At 57.6% G+C, this 11,228-nt stretch overlaps 2 protein-coding genes across 2 annotated transcripts; both read left to right on the top strand.

The window, feature by feature from the left end:
• Nucleotides 1–144: 144 nt before the first annotated feature.
• ETH_00032615 (uncharacterized protein) lies at nt 145–1,710 on the top strand (the record flags this gene model as incomplete). Its single annotated transcript, XM_013379412.1, has 2 exons — nt 145–1,328; nt 1,506–1,710. The coding sequence occupies 2 exons, from the start codon at nt 145–147 to the stop codon at nt 1,708–1,710; spliced, it is 1,389 nt and encodes a 462-aa protein (XP_013234866.1).
• Nucleotides 1,711–6,219: 4,509 nt separating this feature from the next.
• On the top strand, nt 6,220–10,761 carry ETH_00032610 (ribonucleoside-diphosphate reductase, large subunit, putative; the record flags this gene model as incomplete). The annotated part of the gene is made up of 8 exons (XM_013379411.1): nt 6,220–6,649; nt 7,088–7,349; nt 7,642–7,835; nt 8,007–8,184; nt 8,320–8,525; nt 8,795–9,412; nt 9,699–9,884; nt 10,091–10,761. 8 exons carry the CDS (start codon nt 6,220–6,222, stop codon nt 10,759–10,761), a joined length of 2,745 nt encoding a protein of 914 aa, XP_013234865.1.
• Between the last annotated feature and the right edge of the window lie 467 nt (nt 10,762–11,228).

Here is an 11,228-nt window from a genome sequence, read left to right as displayed (position 1 = left end):
GCGGCTGCTGCTGTGTACGTGCAGGTGCTGGGCCGATATCCTCCTGTCGCTGGTCGAGCTGCAGGTAAGATCTCAACTGGCAGTTTAGCAGCAGCAGCAGCAGCAGCAGCAATTGTTGCAGCAGCAGCAAAGTACTGGTTCCAAATGTGTCTTCTGCTTGCTGAGGGCGTGGTGCTGCAGGCAATAGAGGATTTAGGCGGTGCTGCAGCGCTGCTGCATGCGCAGCTACTGCAGCAAACCGCAAGCCTCAGTGACGACGCGCTGCTGCTGCTGCTGCAGACCCAGCTGCTGCTGTGCTGCGGCTCACCCCGAGGTGGCGAGACTCCTTTACGTCTCCGTGCTGTCTCGGGGCCAGCTCTTGCAGCAGCCGCAGCAGCAGCAAACGCAGCAGAAGCAGCAGCAGCCCCGCCGCCGAGCTGCAGCAGTGCAGCCCTAGGGTGGAATGAAGAGAGCCTCTCTTTGCTTCCGCTAGTGGAGGTTTCCGAGGAAGCACTTCTAGAGAGCAGCAGCAGCAGCAGTAGCAGCAGAAGCAGCAGCAGCAACAGCAGCAGCAAGCGGGCCGTGTCTGTGCTGCACTTGCTGCTGCTGGAGGCGGAAAGGCGCAACGCGTGTGGGCGTTTGCTGCAGTCGCCGCAGCAGCTGGTGCTGCTGAGTTTCGCGCTGCACTTCTTCGAGTGTCTTGACCCTTTAGCTGCTGCTAGCTGCAGCAAGTTGCAGCGCCTGGCAAGCCGGCTTGCTTGGCGCAGGGGCGTCATTGCAGCAGCAGCAGCAGCAGCAGCAGCTTCACCACGAACAGAAACAGCACAAGTAACAGCGGCGACAGCGCAGCAGGCAGCAGCAGCAGCAACAGCAGCAGCAACAGCAGCGAAAGCTGGGACTATGGGGTCTTCTGCATGGGGTCTTCTGCATGGACCAGAAAGGGAGTCGCCTTGTGGCCACGAAGAGGTCTCACTGCTGCTTCCCGCAGCGGCCCGTAGCAGCAGCAGCAGCAGCAGCAGCAGCGTGGCGCTGCAGCTTGGCGTTGGGTGCAGCCACTGGACAGACCGTTGGGTGTGGCGCTTTGCTGCTGAGGCGGTCGCCCTACGCTCAACGACCGCAGCAGCAGCAACAGCAGCAGCAGCGGCACCTGCTGCTACTGGCAGGCTTTCCGAGGGCAACTTCAGCAGCAACAGCGCGCAGCAGCAAGCCAGGGGACACAGTCTCAGAGGTTTGCTGCTAACTAAAACAATTGAGGGCTGGGTTGCTGCAGATGGCTGTGCTGCTGCTGAGGCAACAGATTTCCCCGAAAAGGCTTTTGTGCTGCTGCTGCTGCCGCGGCGCAACTTGTGGTAAGCCCCGCGAGCTGTATGTACACCCCAACGTGTGCAGAACTTTGCATTGCTTTTGTTCCTTATCGCTGCTGCTGCTGCCACTGTTGCTGCTGCTGCTGCTGCTGCTGAGCTTGCTGGCAGCGCTGTGAGCAGCTGCTGCTGCAGCAGCATCGGGTGGCTTGATTGCCTCTGCAGGCTGGAGGAAAATATAGGAAGCCCCAGTGAGGCAGCAGCAAGCGAAAGTGGGCTTCGGGCTGCTGCTGCTTTGCGGCTGTTCTATGGGTACTTTGCTAGGGCAAGAGGGAGGTGTTTGGCGCTGCTGCAGCCCCTGCTGCAGCAGCAGCAGCAGCAGCAGTGCCAGCAGCAGCAGACTTGGCAGCAGCGGTTCCCGCCCAGCTAGAGAACAACTTTGCTGCTGCAGTCGCAGCGCCAACAGCAGCAGCAAGTCCGCTGTGTCTTTTTGGGGTGTACAGACACCTGGGGGCTCTTAAGCCCTCAGCCCAAAGCTGTCTAGACACCCAAATTGCAGGCCCTGCAGCAAATTTGAAGGCAGCAAACAAAACTGACTTATTTACTTTCTTGTCTATTTCATTCTTGTCTAGTTGCATGCGAGGAGCTGACAGCCTCTTTAGATTAAACGGCCAGACTTGCAGGCTGCAGCGCGTGCGGCTGCTGCTGCTGCTGGTGCTGCTGCACCTGTGGCTGCTGCAGGCGCCTGCGGCGCTCGGCATTGGCTAGAGCCTCTGTGGGGCTGCAGCTGCTGCAGCAGCAGCACCACGAAGCCTGAGGAGCAGCAGGGAGCTCAGAGGGCCCCTGCTGCGGCTCCGGGGAGGGCCCCTTAGGGCCAGCAGCAGGAGTGGGGGTCCCCCAAGCTCCTGCAGCGCAGCAACGCTTGCAGCGCATGCAGCTGGCTGGCCAGAGCTGCAGCTGGCCGCTGGGCCCCACTAGCTGTGGGGCCCCGCCTGAGAACATGCAGCAAAGGCTGCTGCTGCGCTGCAGCAACAAATAGTTTACTAAGGGCAGCTAAGGGACGAAAGAAAGTTAATTTGCTGCTTCAAACGCTGAGCTAAAGGGTCACTTGACCCTCTTAAGATGGGCTGGGGCTAAGGTGCTGCAGCCCGCGACAAAAAGACAGTTTTGGAAACATTTAATCTTCAAATTGTTTCATTTAAAGTGCTAGTAATAGCCCGGGGACTTTAAATTGGCTTCAAGACGGGCCGCTAGGGCTTGCTGGAAGGCCTGGGGCCCCACAGTGACCTGCGGCCTTCGGGCCAGGACTTCCCTCGCAAAATCCCGCACTAAAGAACTCTGAAATTATTTATTAATGAATTTAAAGAGAAAATTTGCTGTTTTCTAGACCTGTAGCTGAGAGGCTTGAAGGATCTGCACACAACTCTGAGCTGTACGCAGCTGCCCGGCGCCAGCGGCAGCACTGCAGCCTGTGCTGTGCTGCGCCCAAATCTCATTTATAATACATTATTTGGCTTTTAAAACTCTGGAACGGATTTTCTTAAACAGACGTGGCCCATATATTTGGTCTTGGCTCTCTAGATATTCGCTTTAAGCTGCAGCTGGCTTTGAGAGACGGCAAACTAAACTGTACGGGTTAATCCCTTCGATTTGTGCAATTACATAGAAAAGGAATTTAGTCATTTGTTCTTAAAATATCGAGGATAAAATTGTTACCGGAATGCCTTCCCTGTGTGTGGCTGGCGATTATAAGCATGGTAGTTTCTGGAATACAGAGGAGTATAAACGGGCCGGAAATGGCCTTGAGGCCTATAGAATTCGGAGTAGATTGACTGAAATAATGGATGAAAAGCACTGAAATAATAAATTTTTTAATTATCTGGCGTTTGCATTTCCTTTGATGTACATTTACGCCCGGCATTTGGGGCTCGTAAGAAGCACTGCGGCTGCAGTGTACAGTACTGCCAAGCAGGGAGGAAGAAACTTCGGGAATGAAACAGATTCATAGCTTTGGAAAATAAATTCTTCTAACATACAAAAAATATTTTCAAAGAGAATTATTAAGCAAATTGTGCATATATCTACCTAGTCAGAGTGGGAGAGGTGTTCAAGAGATCACTGCAGCTGTGGTCACCTAGAGAAAGCTCCGGAAAAAATCTGAATTTCGAACTAAGTCAGAAATGTTTGCAACTTTGATGCTACAGAATTCTATTTAAACAGTTTTTCCATCCGATTTTGCGGCAAACACTTCTGAAATGCAATAATAGTCTTGTGCAGACAGCCTGGGCTTTCTGTATGATGCGGCCAACGAAATACAAAACTTGACGGCTCTCTTCAGAATTTACTGCAATCTTTTATCTTTTTTATTATGCAGTCTCCTATTTATGAAGGTTTGCAGACTCAAAAGCTTTCCAAGTCCTGCATTTCCCATGGGCTTCTTTGCAGGAATTGCAACATGGCTAGTTACCACATTCCCCGCTTTCGCTTTCTTTATCCTCAGAAAGGCTCGCAGCTTTCTGTTAAGCTAAAATTGTCCATTGAAGTGGAATAAAACTTGAAATTGAATTCATCAAAGAAGGGACCCCGAATTTGTTGCAAATACTCCACTCAGAATCCAACTTGCATGCATGGGGCTGAAGCCAGAACAGAAGCCTTTGAGGCTTAACAGCTGGCGCATGAGAAACTCAATTTGGCTTTTTTATTTTTAAGTCAGATCTACTAACTCTTAGGCAAGTGAGCTGCAGCTGAAAGTAATTAAACTCCTGGCCTGAGGGTGAGCCATTTGTGTAGTGTTTACGAGCATTTCACTGAGCCCGTTAAATCGAACCAGCGCCTCTCTTGCTGCTACTGCTGCTGCTGCTACTGGCGCTCGTGCGGCTGCTGCCATTTCTGCTGCTGCTGCTGTTACCACGCTGTCAGGCCACAGGCCCTCAAGATGTTCCTCCCTGCAATCAAGTCTAGCAGCAGCCAAATCCCAGAAAGCTTCCCACGGCTGCTGCATTTGCAGCCAAAAGAAGTGTCCTTTTTGTTCTGTCTGCAGCAAAACTGCTGCGCAACTGTTAAGAAGTCTCAGACTTCAGTTGCTTCCCTTTAGTTTCCTTTAATTCCCTACAGACAAAGCCGTAGACTTGAGTTTCTTACATTCAGTTTCTTCCAAAAGCTGCAGTCTTCATCTCCTCGCTGACACAAAGCTTTATTCGTTAAATGCAGCTCCAGCAGAATGGTCTCAGCGCGAATTCAAGAATTCGTCTCGAGGCGAGTTGCACAGCTTCCGCAGGTGCTGCTGAATGCATGCAAGTTCCCAATTTTCAAACTAGCTTTCTCATTGCCTCTACCCAGACTTATTATAAACTCTTAACTATAAACACTTGTCTTTATTTGGGCCAAAAAGCCCTACAATGAGTGGCACTTCAAGCAGACTCGCCGGCCCCCCAGCCAAATTGTTGGCTATTCAATCTTAAAGGCTCAAAGACTCTGCGGCGTTTGCGGGGGCCAGGCTGGCCTTATTAAGCCAATTGTATTACAGCCATTTGAACACAGAAAAGTGGCATTTGGCAGCTGAAGGGACAATAGTGGCCACTGGCCCCCTCCTGTGGCCGTGGCTGTATTGTCTTTGGCTAAAAACGGAGTATTTTCTTCAAGCTTTTGCGTGGCTGTATTGTCTTTGGCTAAAATCGGAATATTTTCTTCAAGCTTCTGTTTGTGGTACATTTTCTAGTGTTTGGCGCGAGACAGAGTCTGGCGCCGCAGCTGCAGCTAGCTGCGGCAGCTTTTGGTGGCTACCTGCGGCTAGCTAGCTAGCTGTGGCTAGTTAGCTGTGGCTAGCTAGCTGCGGCTAGCTAGCTGTGGCTAGCTGGCTACGGAGAGCCCTTGCTAGTATGTGTGTGAGTGCGAGCAAGCTGCGACTAAGGCCCTGGGGTGCTGCAGCCGCACAGCGTGGCACTGTGTCTTCGCCGCGGAACAACAGATATGCATGGAGAACAAAGATCCATGCGCGCAGATATGTGAATAAACAACATTCGTTTTAAAATATTAAATATATTTTCAGGGAATTAGACACATTGGCCCACGTCTTGTTTCAAGTTTCCGCGTTGAACTGGCAAGTGTTGTCCCAGAAAGCCAAGCTGCAACCCCAGCCGCTGCAGTAACCCCAGCAGGCTCTGCGGGAGATTTGCCAAGTAAAAGCAAAGCAGCGAACTGAGTGAAGAACGCGGAAGGGGCAGTGGGGCGGAAAAGTTGAAAAGAGGAAGAGAGAGGGCGGGAGGGCTTGCGGTGGCTGCGCTGGAGTGGGTGGCTGCGGAGATGCATTTGAAGGAATTGGCCAGCGGAAAGTCCCGCAAAAGAAAAGAAGTGGCTGCAAAATAAGTTTTGCTGCTGTGTGTTAGCGGGGTGGGGTCAGGGCAGCAGCAACAGCCACAGGCGACCTCACCACCCGTTCCTCTGCTGGGGGTTACTTACCCCTTGCCCAGGTGCTGCTGCTGGCGTTTGTTTGCGCCTGCATCTGTTGTTATTTGCTTGTCTTTGGCTTTCAGCAAAGCTGAAAATAAAAGGAAATTTCACCTACTTCTCTCGACCCGGTGGTCTTCCCCGTTGGCTCCGTTGGCGCCGCTGCCTCTGCTGCTGCTGCTGCTGCTGTTGCCCCCCATCCCTGTCTGTGTTGCCTGGAGGGTGCAGCTGCGTCTTCTCCCCTCCACACCTTTAGCTGCGGCTTCGTTGGCTTATTAAGGTTCCTAATTGGCACTTCTGCCTCTCTTATTGCTTCGCTGCGCCTCTCGCTGGCCCGCGCGCGGCGTCCCCGTCCCAGCAGCAGCTGCTGCTCTGCCGTTGCTGCTGGTGTTGGGCTCGACGGCTCTTCTCTGCTGCGGCCTTCTCCCAGTCTTCGCAGCTCTGCTTTGACTTTTTAAGTCCTTTTGCGAAGTCCCAGCTGCTGCCTGCCACCATGGCCTTCGGGGGGTCCACGGAGCCGTGTGCTGCAGCAGCAGCAGCGGCGGCGCCGGCGGCGTCCTCAGCCGCTGCAGCACCTGCTGCTGCCTGTCCCGCTGCAGCTGCTGCAGCGCCTGCGCCCTTACCAAGCGCGCCCAGCGCGTCCGCCGCCTCCAGGGGCGCCAAGCGGCCCGAGGGGGCTGCCGCCGCAGCAGCAGACGCAGCAGCACCAGCAGCAACAGCAGCAACTAGCGGCATGTACGTGCTGAACCGCCGCGGAGAGCGCGAGCCCGTTTCCTTCGACCAAATCCTCCACAGAGTCCAGTCTCTGTGCTACGGGCTGCACCCCCTCGTCGACCCCGCGAGGGTCAGCCAGGCGGTGATCAACGGCATGTACGCGGGCATTCGCACCAGCGAGCTGGACGAGCTCGCAGCCCAGACCAGTGGTGAGTTGCTGGACCACTGCGCCTCTGCGCTGCAGCAGCGGTGGACCACTGCAGCAGGAGTGGACCACTGCAGCAGCTCCGGCGCTGCGCGCGGCTGCGGGCCGCCTCGCAGCAACTGCGCCTCACTCCAAGCCCCTACAGCTCCGCTTCTCCTGGGTTTCTTGTGGCTGTGAATGTGGAGAGAACTCCACTTGCCAGCTGCTGCTGCTGCTGCTGCTGCGTGCTGCTCTCTAGCTGCTCTCTGCTCTATCTGCTTCCATCTGCTTCTGCTTCTCCCTAACCACGTGCCTGGCCTCCACACCCGCTCGTTGCTGCAGCAGCGCGCTTCACTGCTGCTGCTGCTGCAGCAGCACCACGACGTTTCCGCGCGTCGCGAAGCCAGCGCGCCGCCCATCCCCGCCGCCGCCGCTGCTGCTGCTGCTGCTGCTGCTGCTGCAGCGTACATGGCGGCGCACCACCCGGACTTCTCGAAGCTGGCTGCGCGGATCGCGATCGACAACTTGCACAAGAACACTTCTGCGGACTTCGGCGAAGTCATCGAACGCCTCTACTCCTACGTGGACCTCCAGGGCCGCAGCGCCCCCCTCATCCACGAGGAGGTCTACGCCTTCGTCATGCAGCACCGCGAGACCCTCAACGCCGCCATTCAGTACCAGCGCGACTTCGACTACGACTACTTCGCCTTCAAGACCCTGGAGAGGTGCGCAGCAGCAGCAGCAGCAGCAGCTGCTGCTGCGGCGGCGGTGGCTGCAGCAGCGGCGGCGGCTGTCTTTGCGCTAGTTGGGTGGTCGGCATGTCGGGGGCAGCGCTTTGGCGGCTGTAGCAGCTGGAGCGGGAGGGGCTGAGTGCACCTGCTGCTACTGCTGCTGCTGCTGTTACTCGTAGTGTGTAAACTTGTTCAAGTATAGGCAGTGGCTGCAGGCAGCTGGTGACCAGTGGTCCCCTGCAGCTCGTGCTGCGCTGCTGTGCTGCTGCGCTGCTGCGGGCTGCAGGTCGTACTTGCTGCGGACTCGGGGGGCCATTGTGGAGCGGCCGCAGCACATGATAATGCGGGTGGCCTGCGGCATTCACTACGGAGACATCGAAAGGACTTTGGAAACTTACGATCTCATGAGCCGCAGACTCTTCACCCACGCCACGCCCACGCTCTTCAACGCCGGCACTCCCAGGCCCCAAATGAGCAGCTGTATGCAGCAGCAGCAGCAGCACTGCAGCAGTAGCAGCACTGTAGCAGCAGCACTGTAGCAGCAGCACTACAGCAGCAGCAGCACTGTAGCAGCGGCACTGCAGCAGCAGCAGCGGTGCAGCAGCAGCAGCACTGGAGCGTTGCTGTTTGGTGCGGAGTGTTCCGTCTCAGGCTATTTGCTGACAATGCAGGAAGACTCGATTGACGGGATCTTCAGCACTTTGCGGCAGTGCGCGCTAATCTCGAAGACGGCGGGGGGGCTGGGCCTCTCGGTGACGGACATCAGGGCCACCGGCAGCTACATCCGGGGGACCAATGGCTACTCCAACGGTCTTATTCCGATGCTGCGGTGAGTTTCCGGAGGCATTTGAGAAGGCAGCTGCAGATCTGCCGAAGCTGCTGCCAGGGAGCGGCGGGGGCGGCGGCGGGCCCAGAGAGCCGTGCTGCAGCTGCTGCTGCAGCTGCTGCTGCTGCTGCGTTGCAGGGTCTTCAACGACGCGTCGCGATACGTGGACCAGGGGGGCGGCAAGCGGAAGGGGAGCCTCGCGGTGTACGTGGAGCCGTGGCATGCAGACATTTTTGAGTTTCTGGACATTCGGAAGAACCACGGCAAAGAGGAAATGCGCGCGAGAGACCTTTTCCCGGCGCTGTGGATCCCAGACCTCTTCATGAAACGCGTCTACGACAACGGTACGCATTCTGCTGCTGCTGCGTGTGCTGTGGTGCTGCTGCGTGTGCTGTGGTGCTGCTGCGTGTGCTGTGGTGCTGCTGCGTGTGCTGTGGTGCTGCTGCGTGTGCTGCCGGAGAGTCCGCTGGCGCTTTGGGAGCACTTGCTGCTGGAGGTTGTTCTGCTGCGTCTGCGGCCTTGTGCGGCGCCGACGCGCCTCGGGCGCGTGTGCTGCTGCATGTGCTGCTGCATGTGCTGCTGCTGGGCGCGCGTGAGGCCGCTGCTGCTGCAGGCCCGTGGACGCTGATGTGCCCGTGCGAGTGCCCCGGGCTGACGGAGCGGTGGGGCGCGGAGTTCGAGGCGCTGTACGAAGAGTACGAACGGGCGGGGAAGGGGCGGCGGACGGTGGGCGCGCAGAAGCTGTGGTTCGCCATTCTGCAGGCGCAGATCGAAACGGGGACCCCGTACATGCTGTACAAAGACGCGTGCAACCGGAAGAGCAACCAGCAGCACCTGGGCACGCTGCGCAGCAGCAACTTGTGCTGCGAAGTCGTGCAGTTCACCAGCCCCGAGGAGGTGGCCGTCTGCAACTTGGCCTCCGTGTCGCTGCCGCGCTTCGTGGACGCGGCGAAGCGCGCCTTCGACTTCGAGGGCCTCAAGCGCGTCGTGGCCGTCATGACGCGCAACTTGAACAACATCATCGACCGCAACTTCTACCCCGTCCCCGAGGCGCGCAGCAGCAACTTCCGCCACAGGCCCATCGGCCTCGGCGTCCAGGGCCTCGCCGACGCCTTTCTGCTGCTGCGCTACCCCTTCGACTCGCCCCAGGCTCGCCAGCTCAACGCCCACATCTTCGAGTGCATTTACTACGCGGCCTGCGAGACCAGCATGCAGCTCGCCGCTGAACACGGTGCGCCTGCTGCTGCGCCTGCTGCTGCGCCTGCTGCTGCTGCTGCGGCTGCGGAGCGGCGGCGGAGGCGGCTTCGCGAGAGCACACAGGCAGAGCCGATGGGCAGCTGGCTCTCGCCTGGCTGGGGCTTCCGGTCCGGGCTAGCTGGGGCTTCGGCTGTTGGCTAGCTGGTCTTCGGCTCGCTAGCTGGGGCTTGGCTAGCTGGTCGCTGGCTCGCTGGGGCTGTGGCTAGCTGGGTGTTGGCTAGCTGGGTGTTGGCTAGCTGCTGTGTGTTGTGTGGCTGCAGGGCCCTACGAGACCTACGAAGGGTCTCCGGCGTCGAAGGGCATTTTGCAGTTCGACATGTGGGGCGTAAAGCCCAGCAGCGGCCTCTGCGACTGGGACGGCCTCAAAGCCAAAATCCGCAAATACGGACTTCGCAATTCTCTCCTCGTCTCCCCCATGCCCACTGCCAGCACTTCCCAAATCCTTGGTCAGCTGCTGCTGCTGCTCTTGCTGCTGCTGCTCTTGCTTTTGCCGCTGCTGCTACTTTTGCTGCTGTTTTTGTTTCGCTGCTGTTGCTTTTGCTGCTGGTGTTTCTGCTCTTACTGCTGTTGCTCCTCTCGCTGCTGCTGTTGCTGCTGCTGCTGTTGCTGCTGGTGAGCGAAGGACTGGGGCTAGCGAGGTGTGTTGGTTCAGGGAACAACGAGGCGTTTGAGCCCTACACTTCGAACATTTACTGCCGGCGAGTTTTGAGTGGAGAGTTCTTCGTGGTGAATCCGCATTTGCTGCGGGACCTGCTGGAGCGGGGGCTGTGGACTGAGCAGCTGCGGCAGCAGCTAATTGCGCACAACGGGAGTGTGCAGTACATTGCGGAAATCCCCGAAGACTTGAAGCTGCTGTACAGGACAGTGTGGGAAATAAAGCAAAGAAGCATCGTGGACATGGCCGTGGACAGGGCCCCCTTCGTGGACCAGTCGCAGTCGCTGAACATCCACATGGTGAACCCCACTTACGCCAAACTCTCCACCATGCACTTCCACGGCTGGCGGGCGGGGCTGAAGACGGGGATGTACTACTTCCGCACGCAGGCGGCTGCGGACGCCATCAAGTTCACGGTGGACCAGGAGGTGGCCAGAGAGGCGAAGGAGAAGCAGCAGCAGCAGCAGCAGCCGCTGCGCCTCGCCGCCCCGGAGGCCGCCAAAGAGGGCCTCGCCAGGCCCGTGGCCCACGCCGCCTCGTCGCCGCCCCCGGAGGCCAGCAGCAGCAGCAGCGCCGGCAGCCCCGGAGCAGCAGCAGCAGGCGCCGCCTGCCGCCTCCGCCCCAAGGGAATGGCGGACGACGAGGCCTGTGCAATGTGCTCCGGCTGAGCTCCGGTTTTATCCTTTTTTGCAGTGTCCATGCTGTCTTGTGCGCAACAAGGCACTTTCTTCAGCGCGGGATTCGGCGCTGCTCCTGCCGAGCAGCAGAGGTTTCAAGTGGCTTCGCCCACAGAAAGGCGAAACGAGAAACAATTGAAAGCGTGAACATCCCGCAGCAAACAGGGACTTACAAACGCCTTTCTGCACAGGGAATACTTGTCTCGGTGACAAACGCCGACAGTTGCTGCCGCATTTGTCGTTTGGTGAATTCTTCCCGAGAAGCTCGCCAGGGGGTTCCTGCGCCGTTCGAACCACCTGTCTGTACACCCGAGGGAGGATCGTCGCGCCCGCGTCGGGCCGGTCGATCACAACTGTTTTCGTTCCTTGCAAAGCAAAGATTTGGCCGTTGCAGTTGACGGTTTAGATCATTTTCCACCATTATTTCCCCCATATCTGCCATTATTTTTCCCATTTCC

This window comes from Eimeria tenella, genomic scaffold (genome assembly GCF_000499545.2).
Source record: "Eimeria tenella Houghton genomic scaffold, Eth_scaff285, whole genome shotgun sequence".
Taxonomy (NCBI): Eukaryota; Apicomplexa; class Conoidasida; order Eucoccidiorida; family Eimeriidae; genus Eimeria; species Eimeria tenella.
This window is presented reverse-complemented; position numbering and strand designations above follow the sequence as displayed.